General features: G+C 38.3%; 1 protein-coding gene across 1 annotated transcript in view; it reads right to left on the reverse strand.

Annotated features, from left to right (window-relative positions):
• Positions 1-24,368, reverse strand: part of LOC139716427 (rap guanine nucleotide exchange factor 4-like) — a 161,814-nt gene that overhangs the window by 46,533 nt on the left and 90,913 nt on the right. The window contains exon 6 of the mRNA XM_071627973.1: positions 18,644-18,662. Within this exon, the coding sequence (XP_071484074.1) occupies positions 18,644-18,662 (19 nt within the window). The remainder of the gene's footprint in view (positions 1-18,643; positions 18,663-24,368) is intronic.

Genomic DNA, 24,368 nt, shown 5'->3' on the forward strand with positions numbered 1-24,368 from the left:
ATCCTAGTGAGCATCAAGTATAACCTGTTACCTTAAAGGACAAGTTCACCTTCATAAACATAAGGATTGAGAAAATGCAACAATATTAGTAGAACACATCAGTGAAAGTTTGAGGAAAATTGGACAATCGATGCAAAAGTTATGAATTTTTTAAATTTTTGTGTTGGAACCGCTGGATGAGGAGACTACTACAGCTTGTGAGTCATATGCGTACAACAGTATAAAGAAAATATAAAAGAAAATTCAACATATTTTCACTTTTTTCGCATAATAAAAGAGCAATTGACTTGCCTCTTTCTAAAGGCAGGGGGAATAATATTACCCATAACATTTATCGGTAACGAGGTAGGGGAATGTGTACTTTTTTCAAAAGATGGAATTTTGTGAAATTCTCTTTATATTTTCCTTATATTGTTGTACGCATGTGACATCTAAGTTATTCATACACTGCAGTAGTCTTCTCATCCAGCGGGTACTGCAAAAAAACTTCAACAATTCATAACTTTTGAACGGATTGTCTGATTTTCCTCAAACTTTCAATGATGTGTTCTACTAATATTGCTACATTCTCTCAATCCTTATGTTTATGAAGGTGAACTTGTCCTTTAAGTTATTACTTTACTACATTTTGTGAGATTGTGAGCAAAAAGAAAGAAATGGAAAAACATACTGATATCATTACAGATTCCACTTGGATCTGGCATTTCTGTGACAATGATCAAACAGGAGAGCTGAGAGTCAGGTGTAAGTTAACAAGTGGCAAGAAAATGATATGTGTGGTTCCGAGGTTGCAGTCTTGATCAAACAAAGCTCTACATGAAGCAGGCTGGTCTAATTAGTGCCTTCGGTCAAATTTTACTCCAAACAGGCTTTCCTTCTTTGTCTGTGTGTACAGTTGTCTGTCTGTGCAAACACATCCTTTCATGAATCTCTGTTCACTTCAAACAGTGAGGAATGTGAGATGATGTATTGCTGGCCATGGCATCTATGCTTACATCATGTTGAGTTACCTCTAAATCAACTTAACTCCAGATACTTTCATAAAACCTGTATGTACAAACTGATTGATTTTCAGATGGTTAAAGACTATTTTGACATAATCTATCTGTCATGTACTTAATTCATATAAAGTGGAAACAAGGTACACAATAGACAGGACAAAATGTCATACTTGCAGCATGAACTAAACGTATCTAATTCATCTTAGATAACAACGTTGCATATGAAAAGGGATTTGTTTTATCAATATTTCATTTGTTTGCACAGTAAGCAGAAGATAATCTGACCGACAAACAAAAGCATTCCCCAAATATCTCTTGACTGGTAATATTATTTGATGGTCAAATATATCAATCAGTGTGACATTTATTTTGCCCATTCGCTTAGAATCATTCAAGAATGAAATATTATGTGTGTGTTAGAGATGGTGACATCATTGGTGTAAAAATCATATTCACTTCATCTTTGTGTTGAGGCTGGTGATGATATCAGCACACATGCATGTAATTGCATTTACGTGAATTATTAATACACTCATACTTTGCATATGCTGGTTCAATGTTCCTCCTTAAGCATGTATACATCTTAAAAACAGTATTTTATCGCACAAAATACCTGCTAGAGGGTGATATGACATCATGTTTGGAAAATAGCACCATGATAAGAACCATTAAGTTAGCTGGAGCTCTGACTGGGAGCCGTTAGTTCCCTTTGAGTCATACCATTAGTCTTCTCCTCCTGCCTCGGCCGCGGCCTGAGGCCATCGAACGACGCGATGTCTCCTCGCCAATCATTACTCACTCACTCCCACATTGACTCATGATTCAACACAATTTACAGCAATGTTCAGAAAGCTTTGGATGGGGCTGAGTCCATCATTATGAATATATCACCATCAATGCCTCCTGTATACTTTCATATGGATGTGCCAGCAGACCCTATGTTGGTGGATATAGGTTGGCACGATGATTGGAAGATATTGGTGAACACCTTCTTTTCCCCAGCACCAGTATGACCTGAGTACTTACATATTTCAAACACTGTCAGAGGGTTTATGACCTTGCACAATTTTGGAATATAATAAAAAAAGATAGCGAAACTGCCTAGACACCAAACTTGCAGAATTGTGTAGAATGAGAGCTCATGTCATATTCTTTAATCATACTTACATATGATACAAACCAAGGTAAAGAATATATTACACTGGCTTATCCCAACGTAACATCAATCACCTGCAACATTGTCAGACACTGCTATATTGTGAACTTTTTGACAGCAAAGTTCCTGCCTAGACTATTGAAATAATATCAAGTAGTTGTCTTCATTTTTAAGTGCATTAGTGCACTAGTCTCATGTGGATAAGGAAAATAAAATGCCTTCATCCACATGAAATCTACATAAAAATCCACATAAAAACATAATCATTCAAAGACAAAACAGACTGCTGTGCATACTGTCTATTGTAAGTAACATAAACATCTCAGATTCATTTAGTGGTAGTGTGTATGCTAAATTTCTGTCAGTTTCCTTTTAAAATGCCTTCATAAATTGCAGTTAGTCATACTTATTATGGAAATATCAATGACAGCCCAGTTCACAATACACACAGGGAACATTTTATGATTTTAGGCACTAAATTTCTTGTTTTCTAATATCCTTATTTTCATGTAAATTAAATGTTGTGATAACTTGAATCTTTCAAGAGAAACTTAAAGACATACCTATTTTCATTGTAATGTAACGATATTGGAGAGCTGTATGTAAAGCACATAGAGCAGTTTTTAATTGAATATGCGCTATGTAAAGCCCCCGTTCCACTATGCCGTTCTCGCTACGATTTGACAATTTTCTCAGGTCGGGAAGGATCGGGTAAAACCTGAGCCGATCTGGACACAGTACGATGTTAGAACGCTCTAAGTACGCTGCAGTTACGACTACCAAGTGCTTGCTACGCTCTTACTACGATGATCGGGAATGAGACATTACGATCTCTGCCGCTGCCGGTACGCTTTAGAACGATGTAGCTACGCTGTCAGTGCGATGTTGCCGATGTTATCCGATCATTGCACGCTGTATCTACGCTCTGAACGATCTATACGATCTTATCACGCTGTTACCCCGTTTAGAGAGCTGAAAAGTGCCCGATGTGCCCCGATGTACCCCGATTCGACTGTGGGTCAGCAATCAGTCAACTTATTAGCATGCAGAACCGAAGAAATATACTGTGGACCTCGAAGATTCATTCTTCTTTTTTTACTTTTGATTTTCAAAGTTGTTGTTGCTTCGTTATTCTCACTACTCTTTCTTCATCAGCGAGCCCGTGCTTCTGTGCCTCCAGTGCCCTGGTTATGACCCACCATTTCCCTCTCCTCTCCCCTCCTCCCCCCCCCCCTGTCCACCTCGAACTTACTACCTTCTTCACTACTATATCTTTCTATCCTCTCATCAATTTTTTTCCTTACAAGAGAGCCGCCATGTGTTTGTGAATGTGCGTCCGTATGTGTGCATGTACAGTCAGACCATTATGTTATGTTACTCCCGCACGCACTGCGCACGGGGCTGCTTCGTGCGGCTGCGTGCAGGTTCGTGCGATCTCGCACGGGAGCGTATGGCTCCGTGCGCCCCTGTACGCGGCCGTGCGTGGTCGTGCACCTCCGTGCGGATCTGCACGCCCCCGTGCAGATCCGCACGCCTGCGTGCGGATCCATACTCCCTCGCACGCTGTCGCACGGACCCGTGCGGGTCTGGCGCACGGGCCCGTGCGGGTCGGGCGCACGGACCCGTGCGGCTTTGGGGTGCGATTTCGCACGGCCCCGTGCCGCCAGTGCTTGGTTCCCGCATGATCCCATCTCACCTCCCTGGTTCCCGCAGTGCTTACACGGTACGTGTGTATCAGGTGTATACCGCGTGCGAGTCCATGCGCCATTCCCCGGCCGACAGTTTCAGCGCAAGCGTGAAATGAGACGATTCCCGACAATACAAGGCTTGTTACTTGCGCCAAGGAGCTTCAAACCCTTGCTTAAAATTGCGCATTGCCAGTCAGTCGGCAAGCCGAAAACCCCCGTCTAGAATATCCAAGTTCTCGCACGGGTGACCTCGAGTTGACCCCGCAGATCATGATAACTGAATTACGTTTTCACATGATTTTTTTTTTTTTTTTTTTTTTTTTTGACAGGTTAAGGTTAAAACCTGAAAGCAATATTGTTTAAATTTCCCAAGAGCGACATGAAAGGTCATCGACTTCGTGCCTGGCTAATTCATTACCGATGTCCCGGAAATAATGGGTTCACATACTCGTCTAAAATTCCCCTAAGAGTCTTCTTTTTCATTGTAGGGCACTAACGAACGCATACCATGTAAAAGGAAAATTATTATCCAGCTATAAGATGATACCAAAGGTGTAACGTGACGATTAGATGGGTCAGCAGCGCGCGCCAGCTGAAATCATAAGGATATCATTCCTTTACTCGGCACGAAATCGCGAAAATATTGTACTGTCCCACATATAGAAATTGACGTGTTCCATGGATGCCCTTTGTGTGTTATGAGCGACCCCAGCGTAACTGACATGGTCAATTATAAGCGTCTACTAGCTGTGATATACTGTGCTTGTGTCTGTCGGTGGGCATTATGTACAAGTAGCCTATTGCCTCTTGCTTGGCCTCTCTCTCTCTCTCTCTCTCTTCTCTCTCTCTCTCAACAAGTCATGAATTCACTTTACCCATCGTGCCTAATCGAACTACGACATGATTGAGGTAACTGCGCCTTTTTATTCTCATAGTCAAAATCAAACTAATTCTTTACATAATTTAAAAAAAAATCTTCATATAATTTCTCAAAATACTCAAAAGATGGCCTCAATCAAAACTTTCTACAAAGATTGCATACGGCAATCTTTACGGCCTAAACAAGTTTTTTAGAGCTATTAGTTCACCCTGTGACGATGACTTCGATTGCGTTTTGAACTTGTACCGAACTACTTTCAACACAACTATTACCTTTATAGTTCGATTGATGAACTAGTCTTTTGAATTCATAACCGACATTCGTAATCGTAAGCATACAGTAACAAAATACTGTCAATAACAGTTGGAAAATGCAAATGCTATAATAATAGCGCGAAATACACGATTAACGATCATCTGCATACATTCTAATTCCCAAGTGATGTCGCTTTGAAAATGACACCTGGTTTGACTACTGCTTCAAGCAAAGAAAAGGAAAAGGAATGGGATATACTTCTAATGATAATATCACGCCGTACAACAAGTGGTACAAGGCATTCCACTGTATTTGGTAATGTCGGTTACGTTTTTGTGCGCTTTACGTACGGAAAATAAAAGGCAGATTGATGCTATTAAATGCTAACACAACGCATTCAAATTATTTTTTTTTTAATAGACCGTGTACAATGTAATGTTTTAGTATTCGGTTTGAAACTTTAAATTTGCGAGTCCTTTATAAAGTTATATGGGTTATTACATTATCAAGCAAAAATTACAGTACATGTACTTTAAGGATTCGGATTTGCTCAGAAGATTAACAATGCTATCTTTGGCAATAGTTTGCAACAGAGACATAGATATACAATGTAATTCTGTTTTTATAGATAGAAAGGAAAACGTAAATAAGTCAACTTTATAACTTCAATTAGCTTTCTCACCAACCGAACTTGATTTGATCTGCCGTGCATGATATCGCTGTGTGTTCTATTAATTCTATGATATTGTTTAATTTGATATTGTTGAATTGGCACGCGTGTTTTTTTTTATGCAGAATATTTCAGGTAAGTATAATTCATTGAAGCTAATAATGTTTGTACATATGACGTGTTCGTTGTTTTGTATTTTCATTTTTATAATATATCACGTGTCCATTATCTGATTATGACTACGAAAATATGACAACTGTTTAAATGCGGAGTATGTACTGGAACACTAATGTCTCCCACCAGTATAGACAAACTAATTTCTAGTCGTCTATCCCCGCTTGAAATGGAAATGAAATTACACACACAAAAAAAAGAAGAAAGAAAACGAAGTACAATTTTCAGCAGATTTCAACCGTTTTGTTTAGTGCCTGATACATGTAATGGACAAAATTCTTTAACGCATAAGCAATCACACAACTTTTGGGAATAAATGTATGTCTTAATGATTGTATCTTATGGAAGAAAACTCGTCTCCTTGCCTGAATTTTAGCTTCTTCTTTTTCAAGCTTGCGGGAAAGAAATAGTTGAACATCAATCGCAATCATAAAGAGAAGCCACATCCTTAAAAATAAACACAGGAGTACTGAGACGCACTACGAAATAAAAACTGGCCTTTTATCTCTATTGACAACGTATGACAATGAAATGCTTCCTTTTGTTGGGGGGGGGGGGTTGATTATTCTGAAGGTTCATAGATCACAAAATTTATATGGTTCGCTATTAGCTTAGGTTCGTTAAGAAAAAAAAAATAAACAGATAAATGCGTTCCTTTTCCGGTGGTTCCTTTACCCGAAAGTAATCAAGCAATCACTTATTTCAGTATAAGATTTGTGAATACAAAACGAAACGAGGACGGCCTTTCAAGTATTAATTCCGAATATAATTGTAAATATGATTATCGGTCTATACTCAACTTCTCAAATGCAGAAAGATTGCAACTGTAAATGTGGTGTTTTGTAAAAAAAAAATAAATAAAAATAGGTTAATGGTTCTTTATATGCTATGGTATCACAAAAGTGACCGAGAATAAGAAGTACTATAATTTTAAATTAATATGATACAATCATAATTATAAAAAAAAAAAACAACATGAAGCTGTCAGACCTATACATCAACATTTGCTTCTGATACGTATAGTATAAATTATGTGCAGCTTTGGCAAGCGCGATAAAAGCGATAAATAATGTGAACGCAACGCCTGTAAGGGGAATGTGCCTAATATGGCGGGAATTCAGAATGTTACGCCTGTATACAGCTGTAGCAGAGCAGGCACGAAAGCAGTCGTTGATGCTCTGCAACATTACGACCATGTGCATTATTAGAGTGTTTTTAGTACACGCAAAGAACACGATCTGAAAAGACGACTATCGTTAATTAACTTCATTAACTTTCTCTACTGATGCTGTCTTTTGAATCCCCGCCTACAATGGGTTATCAGGTTCTATTCACTCTAGTATAGGTATTGGTACTTGCTGAACGCATCTCTTGTACGCTTGTTGTAATACGCATTGCGTGCCTTTCTTTCTACTGTTTCCTATTGTTTGTGAGTTAAAAACTTGCGGCAACTAAGTCACCGCAGCCGACACACAACGCTTACCGACTCATTCATGCGGCGGCAGCGGCACGGACACAAACGCACTTCAGTTTACATTCGGGCTGCCGTATTGGTTAGAATAGTTAATGATAGACCTGTCCTGCGATTGGGTCATTATCTTACACATCCAAACTATCGCCGTATACGGTAGTGCGTGCGATTGAGCGTAAACGCCGTCGCTAAGCAGGACTGTTGCATTGTTTCGTCCCGTGAAAGAAACAGGTTGTTAGCTTGAACATAGCCCGAACTTATTATTATTATTATTATTATTATTATTATTGGCCTTTTAAATAGTTCAATTTCATATCGAAATTCCGAGCTAAAACGGTGCAGTATTGATGGTAATGCGTAAACAAGGAAATGTGCTAAAGTGCCGAAAACTGTAACTACGACAAGCAGCCTCATACGCATCTACGCTGCCCCATACGCATCTACTCTGTGCTTGTGGGGCTGCCGGTCGCAGTTACGAAAACTGGCACCCTCATCAGCGTAATTCAAATCATTTTGACTGAGCGAGGATGACAATAAATGTCTGTAATTAAAAAGAAAAAAAAAATATATATATACATATTGGTTGGAAATAAAAGAAATATTGATATAATGATAGAATTTAATCTTTTTAAAATGAATATTAATAATTGAATCATAGGGAAATATAGATATTATATAGTCTGGCAAAAATAGTCAAAATTATGACTAATTGCCATTAAACCTAAAACAACAACAACAACAACAACCCATCATTGTTTCTTAACCCGCTGGTGTCCCGAGTATACTCGGGCTGAGCGAATGAAATGAAAACGCATTTTTAAACTTAGAATTTCACCAACAATTCGATGCCTATGTTAGAAATGAATTATATTTTGTGGGACTACATACATCAAAGTTGCCATCTGTGTACATTTTGTGATGATTGGTCATAGGCTACATCATGTCTATAAACAAGCAAAATGTCGGCAAACATGAGTGAAATTTTCACGACATTCAGACCTTTGCAACGGTTGGGAAACTGACCAATGACGAGCAACCATCCGCACGCTCTCGCGATCTCATTTGCATCGTTATGCAAATTGCCACACTCGAGTGAAAAGCGTGCGTGCGGCGGTCAAGAGCATTGTGTGCACGCACCTACCTTATTAGCACACATTTACATGATAAAGAATTGTGGCATACTACGTCGTATATATCAGTAATGCAGTTACGGATTTTCTATGAAAGCCATCTCAGCACGGCGACCTGCTTACCATACTGGCATGAAATGTTGGCCTTCTTCTGCTGCCGAGTCCTGAGATTTACCAAAACTCGGCAAATTGAATAAAGTCAAAAGTAAAATCGTTAGCGTGTCCCTGCATGTTGTGTTGATGTTTTTTTGTGTGTGTGTTATCATGACAGCAATGTTATTTATAGTTATTTGAAGGGTTTTACCGTCATGAATTATAATCTGATTATGTTATAAAATCGTTAAAAAAAGACAACTTGGCCCGGAACAAACCTAGTACAGGATGTATGGCATACAAACACCGCAGTCGATTGTGCTACTTAATCGAAGTCGTATATTCATCATGGCGTAACACAGCGTCACATGTGCACTTGTTTTGGGCGAAAATATTTTGAATAGACCTGCTGGCAATTTGAGTATCAGGTTACATTGTATCTTTATGAATAGACTGGATGCAGATACAAAAACATTCCTAGATAGACCCTCTCTTTGACGCAATCTAAAAGGGCAGGGGATTAAGAGCATAATAGAGAAGGTCATAGGTCGATTACTGGCAGTCTCTTTTTTTTCTGTACCGGTCCATATAGAATGGATGTTAGCGATGTGCTTCGGATGTATTACGTAACCATAACTTTATGGTTGTTGGGAATCGAATGTGCAAGTTCTCATGTGCATGTTCCAAACATTTATCTATTATAGAAATTAAAATACAACGAAATACGCTGCAATAAAGCGAATAAACAAGACACATCGCACAAATTTTCTCTCATACGCTTATAGCATTTGGAGAAATTGTCTATGAAAATAACGATCGGTATTTGATATCTGCAACAGTTAGAAAAAGTATATTAGATAAAAATTATATCCCATATTACGTTGAAAGTGACAATAGTGACTTTGTCTGTGCAGTCTGATTCTATATTTTTGTATGAATTCTTTATAATATGCTTCTTTTCAGCCGCAGTCGCTCGATAAATTATTCAAAATGTTTAGAAATCTGGGTCTTTTAGTTCATTTGTTTCGTAAGTTCATAAGTCTAAATGATTTTGCAATCATCGAGTTGCAAGGATATTAGCCATACGCGAGTGGTTGTAGTTCAATCCATTTTCAGTCAATCGGATATGACAACTTATGCCAAAAAAAAAGAAGAAAGTATCTATTTTTTATTCAAATTTGTAGAAAGCGGTCAAAATTTGCAAAGCGCTTATTCAATTCTGCGAAAGACCGAGATGTGATTATGGAGCCCTTGTGTAACACTCGACTTCTTGGGAGTAAGGTATTTCGAGCAGTAAAAGTACGAAATTAACTTCTTTTTAACTGATATAAATAATGTTTTATTGCTATTACTAAAGTGGTTTAAGCACTTGTGCATGTGTCTTCTCTCTATATCTGAATTTAGGTACATGTTTTCATTCGAATTATAATAGAGTTCATGAAATCGCGTTGCCGCATTTTCATATTCATAAACGATTGCAGCAAATGCTTGTTTGCCTAATACATTATGCATAGTGAATGAGAAAAGTACTTTATTTTCTGTCTTTTATCGGGGGATGATTGATACACACAATGAAATGATTTACACTCTTGACAGAAGAGATGATAATTTCATGGGAAGTAGCCGTTTGCCATGAGAGATCGCTGAATGTCGGGAGAAATGTTTTAATTTCAACAAACATGTTGTCTTTTCGTTATTTTCTAAAGTGTTGTATCGATGTTAAGCCTTTAAGCCTGTGTGGCACGTGTTCACCATTCTTCCATGGTCATGCCGACTTCTTCATCTTCCAGGTGGCAATCCTTTTGTTGCTAAATTGAGTGAACTCCTCTGACGAACTCGGAAATGCTCACCTGCGACTCTGTTTGAATAAAAAAAAACAAAAAAACCAAAAACACTCTCTCATATAGAGACGACAGTAAGTTCTCGATTGGCATTCTAAGACCCCGTTTACAGTGCGGGGCCGGGCTCGGCCGCGGCTCGGCCGCGGCCGAGCCCGGCCTCAATTGCGCGGCCGAGCCCCGCAATTTTGTCCGTTTACACTGCTGGGCTCGGCCGCGCTTTTGATTCAAACCTTTCAATATTTTGTCGTAGTGGCGCTCTGCTTGTAAACAAATGCAATTTGGTTTTGTCTGGTTTTCAGACCCTTTGCCACATGAATTCCGTGGCGACGAAGTCGCCGTTCGGGCAAAGGCCTTTGCCGAAGAAAAGAATCCTTTGCAGGACAAAACCACCTTAAACTATACTAGTTTTCGACGTTGAGGGGGTTAATATCCTGAATAGCGAAAGATAAAGGCAGAAGGTTTGGAAGCCAGACTAAAATTGGCCGCGCATTTGGCCCAGTTTGCGTTTACACCAAGAAAAGGCCGGGCTCGGCCGCTGCTCGGCCGCGGCCGAGACCACCTCCAGAGTGAGGCCAAATGCGAGGCCAATTTTGGCCTCGCATTTGGCCTTTTGCGCGTTTACACTGAAATGAAGGTGGACTCGGCCGCGGCCGAGCCTCGCACTTGGATAAACGGGGTCTAATAGTTCATGGGCCAGGCCAGATATTGGTACCACCTGAGGTGGCAAAACCTTTTTGGTGTCATTTTGTTTGTCGGGCATAGATATGCTTGTCAAGCTATGATAGCATTTCCAAATGAGTAGCTTGGTCATAATAAATAAATTTTTAACCAATTTGGTCTCGTTGTTATATCCCTATACTTCTGAATCGAAATTAACCGCTATACAAAGAGGAGCGCTGTTTTCTGTATGTTCCGTAGAGCTGCAAAATGCAGCTCTCTGGTATGTTCACAGGTATTCTGTTGTAAACGCGGTGCGCTTAGTCTTTATTCTAGACGGCGAAGGGAATATCCAAAGCTTATGATACAGTGTATATCCTTTTATCTGCAAACAACAACAACAACCAAAAAAAAAAATTCCTCTTGAATTTTACCGTATTTTGCAATTATTTATCATTTTCCGGCAAAAACGCTAGTGTGAAAACGCTAACACCACGCCGATGTCGCTTTATTTTCATCCAACCAAAAAGGATAATGCAAAAACAATGTACCGGTACACTACAATACATTATAATGAATAATTGTAAATAAACAGAGTGATTTTTGTTTAAAATTGATTTATTTGTTTAGAGGGTAGTATAAAAATAGTATAGATGATCCCTTTTATGAGGAACTTTAGATATGATAACGGTACATTGGTCCTGATAAAGACTAAGCGTACCGCGTGACAGCTGTGGAAATCATAACCCTTTGGATATTCCCTTCGCTGCCTTGAATAAAGACTACGCGCATCGCGTTTACAACAGAACACCTGTGGACATATGGAAGACAGTGCTCTTCTTTGTATAGCGGTTAGTTTCGATTCAGAAGTATAGGGATATAGAAACGAGACCAAATTGGTTTTAAAAAATCATTTTTTTATGCCTAAGCTACTCATTTGGAAATGCTATCATAGCTTGATAAGCATATCTCTGCCCGACAAACAAACTGACACCAAAAAGGTTTTGCCACCTCAGGTGGTACCAACAACCCATTTTTCGGGTCTTGGCCCATGGACTATAAATTGAAGTGTGTTCATGCTGCATTTGAAGAGATAGCATATAGCGAAGGGAAAACAAACCTGAATGGCCATCTTCAGGAAGCTATTTTTTGTTGGCGATTATGAATTACTTAACTATGAAATTGAAAGAAAAACATACAGAAAAACGACTGCAAAATCTTTGCATAATGTGCCATTATTTATAATCAAGTTTCCATTACTTTTCTATTATGATACAATTCCTTCGATTAGTGCTCCTTTATTCTTTCCCAGTACATTTCATCACTTTCCTTTCCAGCTATCCACTTCATTCCCGCCGACAAACGTATACAGATATTTTGCCCGTATATACAATCTAAAAAGATATTGCCATAACATAGATAGGCAAACCTGACCGGATGTAACATTACATTTCGATTGCTAAAGTGTGATCGGATTACCATCCATCAAAAAGAATTTAAAAGACCATCATATTTCTCCCCCCACCCTCTTTGATCTCTCTCCCTCTCTTTCCAGTTATCCAATTCTTTGATTGAATAGTATCATTAGTGAAGATCACTTCTCGATGATGCTTTGCCTGTATTATATATATATACACTGCAAAAAGTCCGGTGTTAAAAAGTGAACACCGAGCTGGTGTTAAATTTTCGGTGCTCATTTATGGTGTTAAATTAACACCTCCGGGTGTCATTTCCAAATTTCAAGCTGTTTTTTGAAGAGTTTCTTAGTAACTGCACTTCTTGTTGATTTTTAATTTAAACAAGACGATCAAGAATTTTACATTAAAATACTAGATTTTTGAAAAAATGTGAAAATAGATTTACACCAAAGTAACACCAGCTGGTGTGGTCTCTTATTGAAGCTTGACGGGTGTTAAACCATTGATATTAACACCAACAAATATCAAATCAACACCATGTGGTGTCATTTTTGAATTAACACCAGTGCAGTGTCAAAATAACACCAGGTACAGTGTCAAATTAACACCACGAAGTGTCAGGTGAACACTTTTCAACACCATCACAGTGCATTTTTAACACCTGTGGGTGTGGTCCTTTATTGAAGTTCGATCGGTGTTAGATTTAACACCCGTGGTGTTAAATCTAACACCGATGTTTTTACAGTGTATATATATATATATATATATATATATATATATATATATATATATATATATATATATATATATATATATATATATATATATATATATATATATATATACATTCATCAAACAACATTTAGAAGACCAGCCTATTTTTCTCCCTCTCTCTTTCTCTCCCTTTCAATCTTTCTTCTCATCGCATAGATTCCAGTATTTCACCTGAAGACCGGAAGACCTCATAAATGTTCTATCAAATATACAAATTCCACAAAACAATAGTCTTTCCGGTTAGTGATGAGTTTTCATCATAATCATATTATAACAAATAACTTCTTTCTTATCACTATGTGAAATCTTATTTCATGTGATTCGTAATGAGCAATACTTCTTGGCAGTAGAGTTTAAGTCAATTATAACATTGTACATAAAATTGGCAGCATTTAACCCCCTACTGTTGAATCACAAATGTGCTCGTTGATCTCTTTTATTTATCCCATGGAAATCTTAAGTCATATCTGTAGGCAGACATAATGGATAATTCCAGAAAGCAAACTTCTTATACAAAAAAAGAGAAACTTCTGTGTGGATGGCAGGTACCGCAATAGCATGGATTTTTCAGATTTAGTTATCATAAGTTGTCAAAGAAAGCAAGAAAGATGCAATGATTTATTTGAATATTGAAAATCCCATCAGGCTCTTGTCAACATTATGAAAGGGATAATTGCTGAAACAAAACCGAGAAATAAACTCAAATGAAAGATTGGTCTGCGAAACTCAACTTCGATGCTGCTTGAAGTTTTTTTTTTCCTTTCTCTCATACTTATGAATGACAGTCTGATTATGTCATTTAAAGATCGTTCAAATAATCTACTTGGCCAACAAACCAAATAGAGGATATTCTGTATAACATTCATGCAACGCAAGAGCCGATGGTTATTGCCTTTATGGGGTCCTATATATTCATCATGGTGAAACACAGCCTAACATATGCGAATGTTTTTATCAAGAACACTTTGAATAGACCAGGTGGCCAGAGTATCAGGTTACATTGTACCTCATTGAATAGACAGGATGTTGATACAAAGACATTCCTGGACGCGCTCGTAGAAAAGTCGGGGATTATGAGCATAATAGAGAAGTTCAAAGGCCGATTACAGACGGTCTCTTTTTTCTGCACCAGTCCATAGAATGCATTTGCCTTCGTAGAAAGCGCTCCAAATTTGCGAAGGGTGATTCAATTTTGCGAGAGATGGACCTGTGATAACCCATCGCTTCAATTGAACACTTTGTTTAGGAGTAAGGTATTTCGGGCAATAAAAGCATGAAGTGTTCTTGTCTTATCTCATGTGTATCGATGTAATCAAATGTTTTCATGTTGCTATTGAAGTGGTTTATTCACTTATCGTGCCAGTGTAACATATATATGTAACATATATATATATATACAGGGCTCGACACTAACGGTGGCCCGGTGGCCCGGGGCCACCAAAAACGCACGTCGGGCAACCAAAATTTCAGAAATGAAGCATTTGGTGGCCTGATCGGGCCACCAAAAAAGGTCGGATGTTTGCCTTTGGGCCACCAAAAATAAAAGTTAGTGTGGAGCCCTATATATATATATATATATATATATATATATATATATATGAAGGGTTTGTTTGCAAAAACCGATAAGTCCATTTTTGAAGATTTTGAAGTACTCTCTCTGTCAAAAAGTACAAAATAATACCTTTTAAATGATATATTGGTCACAACATATAAAGGTATATTTTTGAAGTTATGGTCAAAAGAAGCAAAGATTTTCTTATTATTCTCTTTATTTTTCTTGACCTTTAATCGCAAATATCTCCATTTGGCAAATATGGACTTATCGGTTTTTGCAAACAAACTCTTCATATCTTAAGCATATATCTGCATTTAGGTAGGACTACATTTTTTCATTCCATTAGACTTCGCGAACTCATGCACATTGCAGCATTTTCATATTCATAAACGATTGCAGCAAATGCTCATTTCCTTCATACACATAATTCTCGTCCCAGCCCGCTCCCCGCCCGCCTCGATTTTCAATTGCCGCATCAATTTTTTTGATATTTACTATTTTTTCGGCCGCCGAAAAAAAGATCGACAATTCACCTACCAATCGTGATGTCATTTCTAATTACGCCTTGCGTCCTCTACTTAGCTGTAGTACAGCAGTAGCTTCTGTAGTACAGCTGTTGCTTCAGTCAGTGTGTATGTATAACGCGTAACGCATGCATTTCACACTGCGAGCTCGGCAAGAAGGAATGACCCACAAAGCAGTCGAACTGTAGTTGGATGGGCGCGGGCGCGGGCGGCGCCGGCCTGGGCTAGCTGTGATGAACAGCGCACTCGGTACGTCGTGAACGCGATAGCGGCAACATTTTTTTGCGATCAATCGCTGATATGCCACGCATATTTCGCGCATTGTTCGTATTTTCCCCGTTTCTCATATTTCAAGCGGATGAATTGTACTGTACAAATGCTTGTGAGGATTGTATCGAGTTTGTATACATTTTCATGTTATTGTGACTACAATTGTATGTGCATGTGTGTGCAGTGTCGGAAGGTACGGTGCCGGTGCAGTGGCCGTGCCGCACCGTATTGGCAAAGTGTGCGTGTCTGTATTTAACAAGGCATGTAGCTGTCCAGGGTCGGTCACCGGTACCATACCTGTTGCATAAAACCCCAACCGGATTTTTTTCCGGTTGAAATCACAAAATTCCGGTTGGAAGCTCCCAACCAGAGTTTTTATGCAACGGATTTTACATTCTTAGGTTAGCAACCTTAAAAAATTCAGGTTGGGCAAATCCCAACCTGAATTTTCTAAGGTTGCTAAAAAAGTTTTATGCAACGGGACTTGTCTGTCAGCTGTCTGCACGCACGCATGAACACATTCGAATGTGTAGAAGCCCGTACACTCTGCTCTGTAACGTTGCATCGCTGACGGCGATTTTTGTTCTATTTTGAAGAGAAAGTGAATGCGCTTTTCCAGCAAATGTAGAATTATCAAATGGGTGTATCTGCAAAATAAATAACTTTTCCACGGATTCTGGTTTGTCTCGTATTTCTGCGGGATACTTTTCTTTACGATGTAAATTCACGGACACGGCCGTGAGTCGTATCATCTGTAGTGTGGTATACAATCATTCATCATCCAAATGATGAGTGATTTTCAAATGTCTTTTTAGAACATGAAGAAACATCTTTAAACGTTTAATGCTATAATGCCATATCAGTATCATTTTGACATCCATCTGCAATTGTACAACAGTTTCCAGTTAAATGTGCTACAATTGTACTGTGAAGAAATGCAGATACATACCAGCTGTGTGGACACAAAAAGTCACAAACACCAATGATGAATAAAGCAGTGTTTTGAATATCATAGAATTTATTTCAGTCGTACATTCTTTGTTGAAAGACATGTTCTATACCTGTTTCTGAGTAGCACAATACATCAGAATTGCAAGTATAACACTGGTATCAGAAACAGTGGCGGATCCAGAGAGGGGCGCAACCGGCGCACGCCCCCCTTTAATTTTCGTTAAAAACAAAGAAAATAAAAAGAAAAAAGATGAAATGAAACCCGGAAGTGGCACCAGGAGAAATATTAGTCACGCCTCCTCTTTACAGAATTCCTGGATCCGCCCCTGAGAAATGCCATTACAACACTAATAATACCAGTATTAAGATGGTCATTTTCCCTTGACATCTGTAGTGGAAAGAAAAAGCAAATGTATTTCTGCATGCATGAAGTTTCATTTCAAGTATGGTACATAATCTATTTGTTTGAAAATGCACAGAGTGCAGGCAAGACATACTGTACACTTGGAACCTGGTCTCTCATAACACAGCTACCAGAGTGATATTTCATTTCATAAATTGGATATAAGAAAATAGTAAAGCCCTCTCTCGTTACCTTTCTCAGAATTACCGGATGAGAAACACATATTACTTTCATTTTGACAATCCTCGAAATAATAGTAAGATATCAAATAGTATTATGCTTATTGAATGAGATTAGTTCTTCATTTCTTTCTTGTCTTTTATCGGGGGATGACTGGTACTGTATAAACAATAAAACAAATATTGATTTACACTCATGACATAAGAGAAGAACAATTCAGCAAAATTAGCCGTCTGTTATGAGAGATTGAAGAATGCCAGGAGAAATGTTGTTTATTTCAACAAAAATATTGTCTTTTCCTTATTTTCTCAAGTGATGTAATAATTTTAGGCCTTCAAGCCTGTGAGGCTTGTGCTTGTCATACTTCTATGATCATGTCGGCTTCTTCTACAGCTGCTGGAGTATACGCGATGGCAAGCCTTTTTTACCCACGCCGATGAAAATCGGCAGGGGGTTATGTAAAGGGTTCCGTATGTTTGTTTGTTTGTTTGTTTGTTTGTTTGTTTGTTTGTGTGTGTGTGTGTTTGTTTGTTTGTTTGTGTACAAGATAACAAGAGAACGGGTAAACGGATTTGCACGAAATGTTCAGGGGATGTCTGGATAATGACAGGAAAGAATCGATTAGATTTTGGTGATAATCGGTTGACCCTTGCAAATTCTGTGCGACCTTTAAGTTTTGACCCCATGGTATAGTGACCACTCCGAAAATTTCCCGTTTCTCACTTTGCGATTTTCCGCTACCATACGAAAACATAAACTCCCCAAACGATCGGACTTCGCTGCTCAAATGTTCGTAAGAATTCCGAAATTTACGTTTACGCCTATTTGAAGGACTATGTCCTTCTGGATTTATGAAAGTTCGTTCTCCGTCGTCACAAACTGGCCCGTATTTTGATGATTTTTCATATTAAAATTGATTGTTTTTTTCGTTGGAGGAGCATTTGCTCGGTCGCAGTCACACTGCACGATATGCGCGCTCAATGTCAATGCGGGTGCAAGGCCGCTGAAAATGCATCGCGCTCTACCCTGTTGGTGCAAAATAGCATCGGGGACGTTGCGGCGCTCGTTGGTGACCGAATACTGGTGCAGTAGACATTTGCATTTAACCCTTGCATTGAATAATTCCCGTAGACACTAATCATAGGGGTAATTGCCTAGGGGTACGTAAATTTTGTTTTTCTTTTGCGCTTTTGTGGATACCATCAAAGATCGTACACTCATACGACCTTTGATATCAACACACTCTCGGCTTGCTATAAGCAAAATATCCCGCAAGAAAACGGCGTATTTCTCGATTTTTAGCGCTTTTTCGGCGACCCATCGCGTAGACAATACTCTTAAAACTGGACTTAATTCGCACGCGCTTGGAAAAGTTCCGAATCTGCACTTTTGACGGTGGAATTTGGGATTTTCGATGGATTTTTGGAGGAGACTAAAGGACTTTCCTGTGGTGAATGAGTGTTACCGTATGTGAAATGATGTGATTTGCGTGTGATGTGACTGTAGAACCAAAGATCGTACACTTCAGTGTACGATCTTTGGTAGAACGCACTGGCTGGTGATAAAGGACACTGGCAATTAAGTGACCGAATTCTGGTAGATGACCGAATGCACAGTATGTTTACCCCTACTTTGTACAAGGCGTGGGTCTGCCGCCTTTGACGGCCCCTCTCTAGTTTTTGTTGTTGTTGTTGCTAAATTGAATTAACTTCTGCGTCGAATTCGGGAATGGTCACCTGCGACCCTGTTTGAAAAGACGCTCTCTCACATGGAGACGAATTTGAATTGTCTATGGACATTCTAATTTGAATACGTTTTTTGAAGTGATAGGATATAGTGAGAGGAAACTGAGATTGAATTATGAACATATTCATGGCGCTATCTTTTTTTTCTTTTATTTTGTCGACGAGTTTGAATTACATAACTGTAAAATTAGAAAACAAACGTACACACACACACACAGAAAAAAAAATGACCATGAAATCTTCGCATAATGTTAAACCATTTTAAACACTCGAATATGCCATTTTCTCTTCCTTTGTAATACATTTGCCTCGATTCGTGCTCCTTCATTTTCATTTTTATCTCATTGCATCACATTACTTTCCTTTCCAGCTATCCACTATGTCTTCTTCATTCTCATCATCTTCAATTAGTCGTCTAGATTGAATATCCTCATCGATGGTGGCGATCACTTATCCAAGATATTTTGCCCGTATTATTATGTATAATCTAATAACATATTACCATAACACAGATTATAGGCAAACCTAGCCGTGTATAATATTTCATTTCGTTTGCAAAAGTGTGTTCAGATTACCATTCATCGAACAAAATTTAGAAGACCAGCCTATTTTATTTTTCTCTCTCTATCTCTCAATCTTTCTTCTTATCGCATAGACTCAGATGTTTCATACGCAGACCGGAAGAGCTTATAAATGTTCCGTCAACTGACTTGAACATGTGTTTTATAAAATTATATAGTTGTAAGTGAATATATATATAAATAAATAAATAAATATATATATATATATATATATATATATATATATATTCTCCCTTTCTCATGTCTCTCTCTCTCTCTCTCTCACACGCTCACGCACACACACACACACACACACACATAGACAAAACAATAATCTATCCCGTTTGCTGATGACTTTTATCATATATATCATATCACTGTGTAAGATTTAATCTCACTTGATGTGTAGTGAACAATATCTCATCCCGACATTACAGTATATATAGGGTTGTAAGTGAATCGTGATTGCACATAAACTTTGCAACATTAAACCCGACAGGAAACCTACAAAAATGCGTTCGTTGATCTCCTTTATTGATCCCATGGAAACCTAAGTCATATAATTACGGTCGAAATATTGAGGCAGTCATGATGGATAAATTCAAAGAGAAAACGTTTCTATACAAAAAAAAAAAAAAAAATAGAACAATAAATAAATAAATCGTGGATTTCACAGGTTTAGTCATCATTAGTTGTCAAAGATTGCGAGAAAGGTGCAATGATTTATTTGAATATTGAACATCCCATCAGGCTTTTGTCAACATTATAAAAATTGTTGAAACAAAACCGAGAAACCAACTCAAATGGAAGATTAGTTCGCGAAACTCAACTTGTTGTTGCTTGAAGTTGTTGTTTTTTCTGTCATACTTATGAATGACAGCCTGCTTATAAGATCGTTAAAAGAATCTACTTGGCCAACGAACCAAATGGAGGATCCCTGTATAGCATTCATACAACGCAAGAGCCGATATTGCTACTATGGGGTCCTATATATTCATCATGGTGAAACACAGCCTAACATAATTACGCGCGTGTATTACGCAAGAATACTTTGAATAGACCAGGTGGCCAGAGTATCAGGTTACATTGTACCTCCATGAATAATCAGAACGTTGATACAAAAACATCCCTGGACGCGCTCGTAGCCGCCATCTGAAAAGTCGGGGATTATGAGCATAATAGAGATGTTCAAAGGCCGATTACAGACAGCCAGTTTTTTCTGCACCGGTCCATCGAATACATTATAATGAGGTGCTTCGTATGTATTATGTAACCTTTTTTACGGACCCCAATGATTTAATGGTTGTTGGGAATCGAATGTGCAAGTTCTCATGTGGTTGTTACAAACATTTATCATAGCATTTATACTTCGACAATGACATACGCTGCAATAAAGCGAGAAACAAGACATATGGCAGAAGTTTTTTGTTCTTTTCTATATCTCTTTCTCTCATACGCTTAGCATTCACGGGAAATTGTATATAGAAATTACGATGTTTGATATTTTGATGCTTGCAGCATTTTCAAAGAAACCTTGGGATAACTAGACCGGTGGTGTAATGTAAAACATTTTCTTGAGTAAAGAAACGATTCAATCAATATCTATATATATTTGTATATATATATATATATATATATATATATATATATATATATATATATGAATGTATATTTAAATTCATTAATATATGTATATATATATATATATATATATATATATATATATATATATATATATATACATATATATGTATGTATAATGCCCGTGGTTTGTTTCAAGCACGACAGCTAACAGCGCACTTGCTCCTATGTGGTCGTAGCCTTCTTGTGGGTAAGGGGATGTAGGGAGCGTTCACTCAACAAAACAAAAAAAGGGGGATCAGTTCGTTCCTTGATTCTCATTTCAGGTAGACTAATGATTTTATCAAAACATTTGGCTGGAGTATGACCTCAGTACTGTATCGATACAAAAGACATTTCTAGAAGCCTGGTCGCCGATGATGGCTTTCAGAGGTGTAATCCGCCTTTTATGTGTGGCACAATGCGTTCTTTTAGTGAGGGTTACGTTATATTAATTAGTGGCGGAGTCAAGTCAAGAGCTAGAATAATGTTTTTCAGATGCCGAAAGCCCAAAACAGTTTTGATTATCGTAACAATCTCCCGAGGTTGTTCTTCATGGATTAGTTCCCCCGTCAGCGCAATGGAACAATGCATGGTTAATAATAATCCGATACACCGGATGCGAGGTACAAGTTGTATGACAAAGAAGTATAAATATGACATGATTGTGCTTCATCATCAGAAAGTGCCAAACTAGGCTGAAAACAAACCACACCATACATAACACTATTCAATGCATCGATCGGCAAATCGTTCAAACCGCCATGATGGATGTTTATTTACCCACATTCCCACAATGCACTAAGCCAGCTTACCAATATCCAGTCAACATCCAACAATTACGCAAATACACATGCACGCGATAGGCGCGAATGTTATGGTGAACCAGTCACAAATCGGATTTTCCCGAGGTATTTGTTCGTTTGTTTGTTTTTACGATACTCGCGGGTTAATCGATCATTATCAAAGGGGCATGTTGGTGCATAAGCCATCACAAGAAACGTTTTAAATCCACATATGACTTCGCTCTCTTCTAGCAATCTAGTAGTTGTCAGTATTTTGCCAAGATTACAAACCAATCGAGACGGAAACTGTTAATATACCGACCTATCCTGCAGCGACGATGTTTTTTTTTAATCTCCTGCTTACGACAATGTGTAAGCTCTACATATATTTCAAGACTTTGGGGGAATATCAGAAAGGACAAAGAATGTGTGTCTGTGTGTGTGTGTTTTAATCCATTCCTTACGGGAACCTTGTTTACCAGGTTCCCGTGGGAGCAACTGATATACGGGAACCTGGTTTACCAGGTTCCCAAAATGAAGACAAGGGTGCCTGCTTCAGTGGCCTAAATTCATTTTTCTTTGTGTTAAAATGCTCAGAAAAGTGGGTTTGATAAAAAGATCTGAGTTTATTCTATCAGGATTTGTTCTCCTGCTCTTTGAAAAAAAAAGGGGGGGGGGGTTTACAGTATTATGTACCTTTTCCTGATTTAGTTTTTTGCTTGTTCTGCTGTAAACTCGTACGAACATGTCCATAAAATGATCAAGGCTGAAATGAGTTAGAAATGCGGGTTCGCTGACCCCAGTCACCTCATTCAGGTACCTGGTTTTGTGTAGAACAAAATATTCTGAGAGCTCATCAGCGCACGCTCTATTCATACCTCGCACCCGATCGATATTTCCATTGTTCACGAGCACATGTAGTTGACCGTAGAAAGGGGAACACAATGAACCGCTTGACTGCCTTCACACAGCTGGATTACCAACCTTAGTCCATGGGCCAGGCCAGATATTGGTACCATCTGAGGTGGCAATACCTTTTTGGTGTCATTTTGTTTGTCGGGCATAGATATGCTTATCAAGCTATGATAGCATTTCCAAATGAGTAGCTTAGTCATAGTAAATGAATTTTAAACCAATTTGGTTTCGTTGTTATATCCCTGTACTTCTGAATCGAGACCAACCGCTATACAAAGAAGAACACTGTCTTCTGTATGTTCACAGGTGTTCTGTTGTAAACGCGGTGCGCTTAGTCTTTATTCAAGGCAGCGATGGGAATATCCAAGGGTTATGATGTCCACAGCGCTTAGTCTAATATTCAAGACGGCGAAGGAAATATCCAAAGCTTATGATACAGTGTATATCCCTTTATCTAAAAACAACAACAACAAAAAAGCAATTTCTCGTGAATTTTAGCGTCTTTTTCAATTATTTATCATTTTCCGGTGAAAAAGCTACGTTGAAAACGCTAATACCACGCCAATGTCGCTTTATTTCCATCCAACAATGAAAGATTATGCAAAAACAATGTAAAGCCGGTACACTACAATACATTATAATTAATAATGTTGTAAATGAACAGAGTGGTTTTTGTTTAAAACTGATGTATTTGTTGAGAGGGTGGTATAAAAACAGTATAGATAATCCCTTTTATTAGGAACTTTAGATAATGATAACGGTACATTGTTCTAGATAAAGACTAAGCGCACCGCGTGACAGCTGTGGACATCATAACCCTTTGGATATTCCCTTCGCTGCCTTGAATAAAGACTAAGCGCACCGCGTTTACAACAGAACACCTGTGGACATACAGAAGGCAGTGCTCGTATTTGTATAGCGGTTAGTTTCGATTCAGAAGTATAGGGATATAAAAACGAGACCAAATTGGTTAAAAATTCATTTATTATGACTAAGCTACTCATTTGGAAATGCTATCATAGCTTGATAAGCATATCTATGTCCGACAAACAAAATGACACCAAAAAGGTTTTGCCACCTCGGGTGGTACCAACAACCCATTTTTCGGCTCTTGGCCCATGGACTACCTGTGTGCCTCTCTGTCGACGGGCGAAAAGAATCTCGTTTGGGGGCATTAAAGGCACTCAGAGAATTGCGGAAGGAACGGGAGGCAAAAATAGTAAAAATACTAATACACCATACTGATAATCCAACAATATGGAACATCTACAATGTACATTTATTACTACCTTTTGAGTCATCATCAACATCATCATCATCATCAACAAATGGTTCCCTTAATGTAATTATACAATAGCTTTTCTCTGTTGTTGTTGTTGTTGTTAATTGTCATTATTACCATAATTATTTCTACACTGTTCAAGTTATCGAGTGATAAAGACACACATACAACCACACAATTTTTCCAATTTCTTTTCAAGGAGAGATACATGTACACACGGTGATGGTACTCCATATTTTTAGAAAGATTGGCAGTGATCTCTGCAATGTAGAAAATCGTCCATTTTTGGACAGGCATGAGTGTTTACATGTAATACGCAGTTGCACACACTTGTAAGGGCTTTCATTGAACATTGTACAGTGTGTACATC

The sequence above is a fragment of the Diadema antillarum genome, unplaced genomic scaffold (assembly GCF_040938485.1).
Source record: "Diadema antillarum isolate AM-2024a unplaced genomic scaffold, OU_Dant_1.0 scf00000065, whole genome shotgun sequence".
In the NCBI taxonomy this organism is placed as follows: domain Eukaryota; kingdom Metazoa; phylum Echinodermata; class Echinoidea; order Diadematoida; family Diadematidae; genus Diadema; species Diadema antillarum.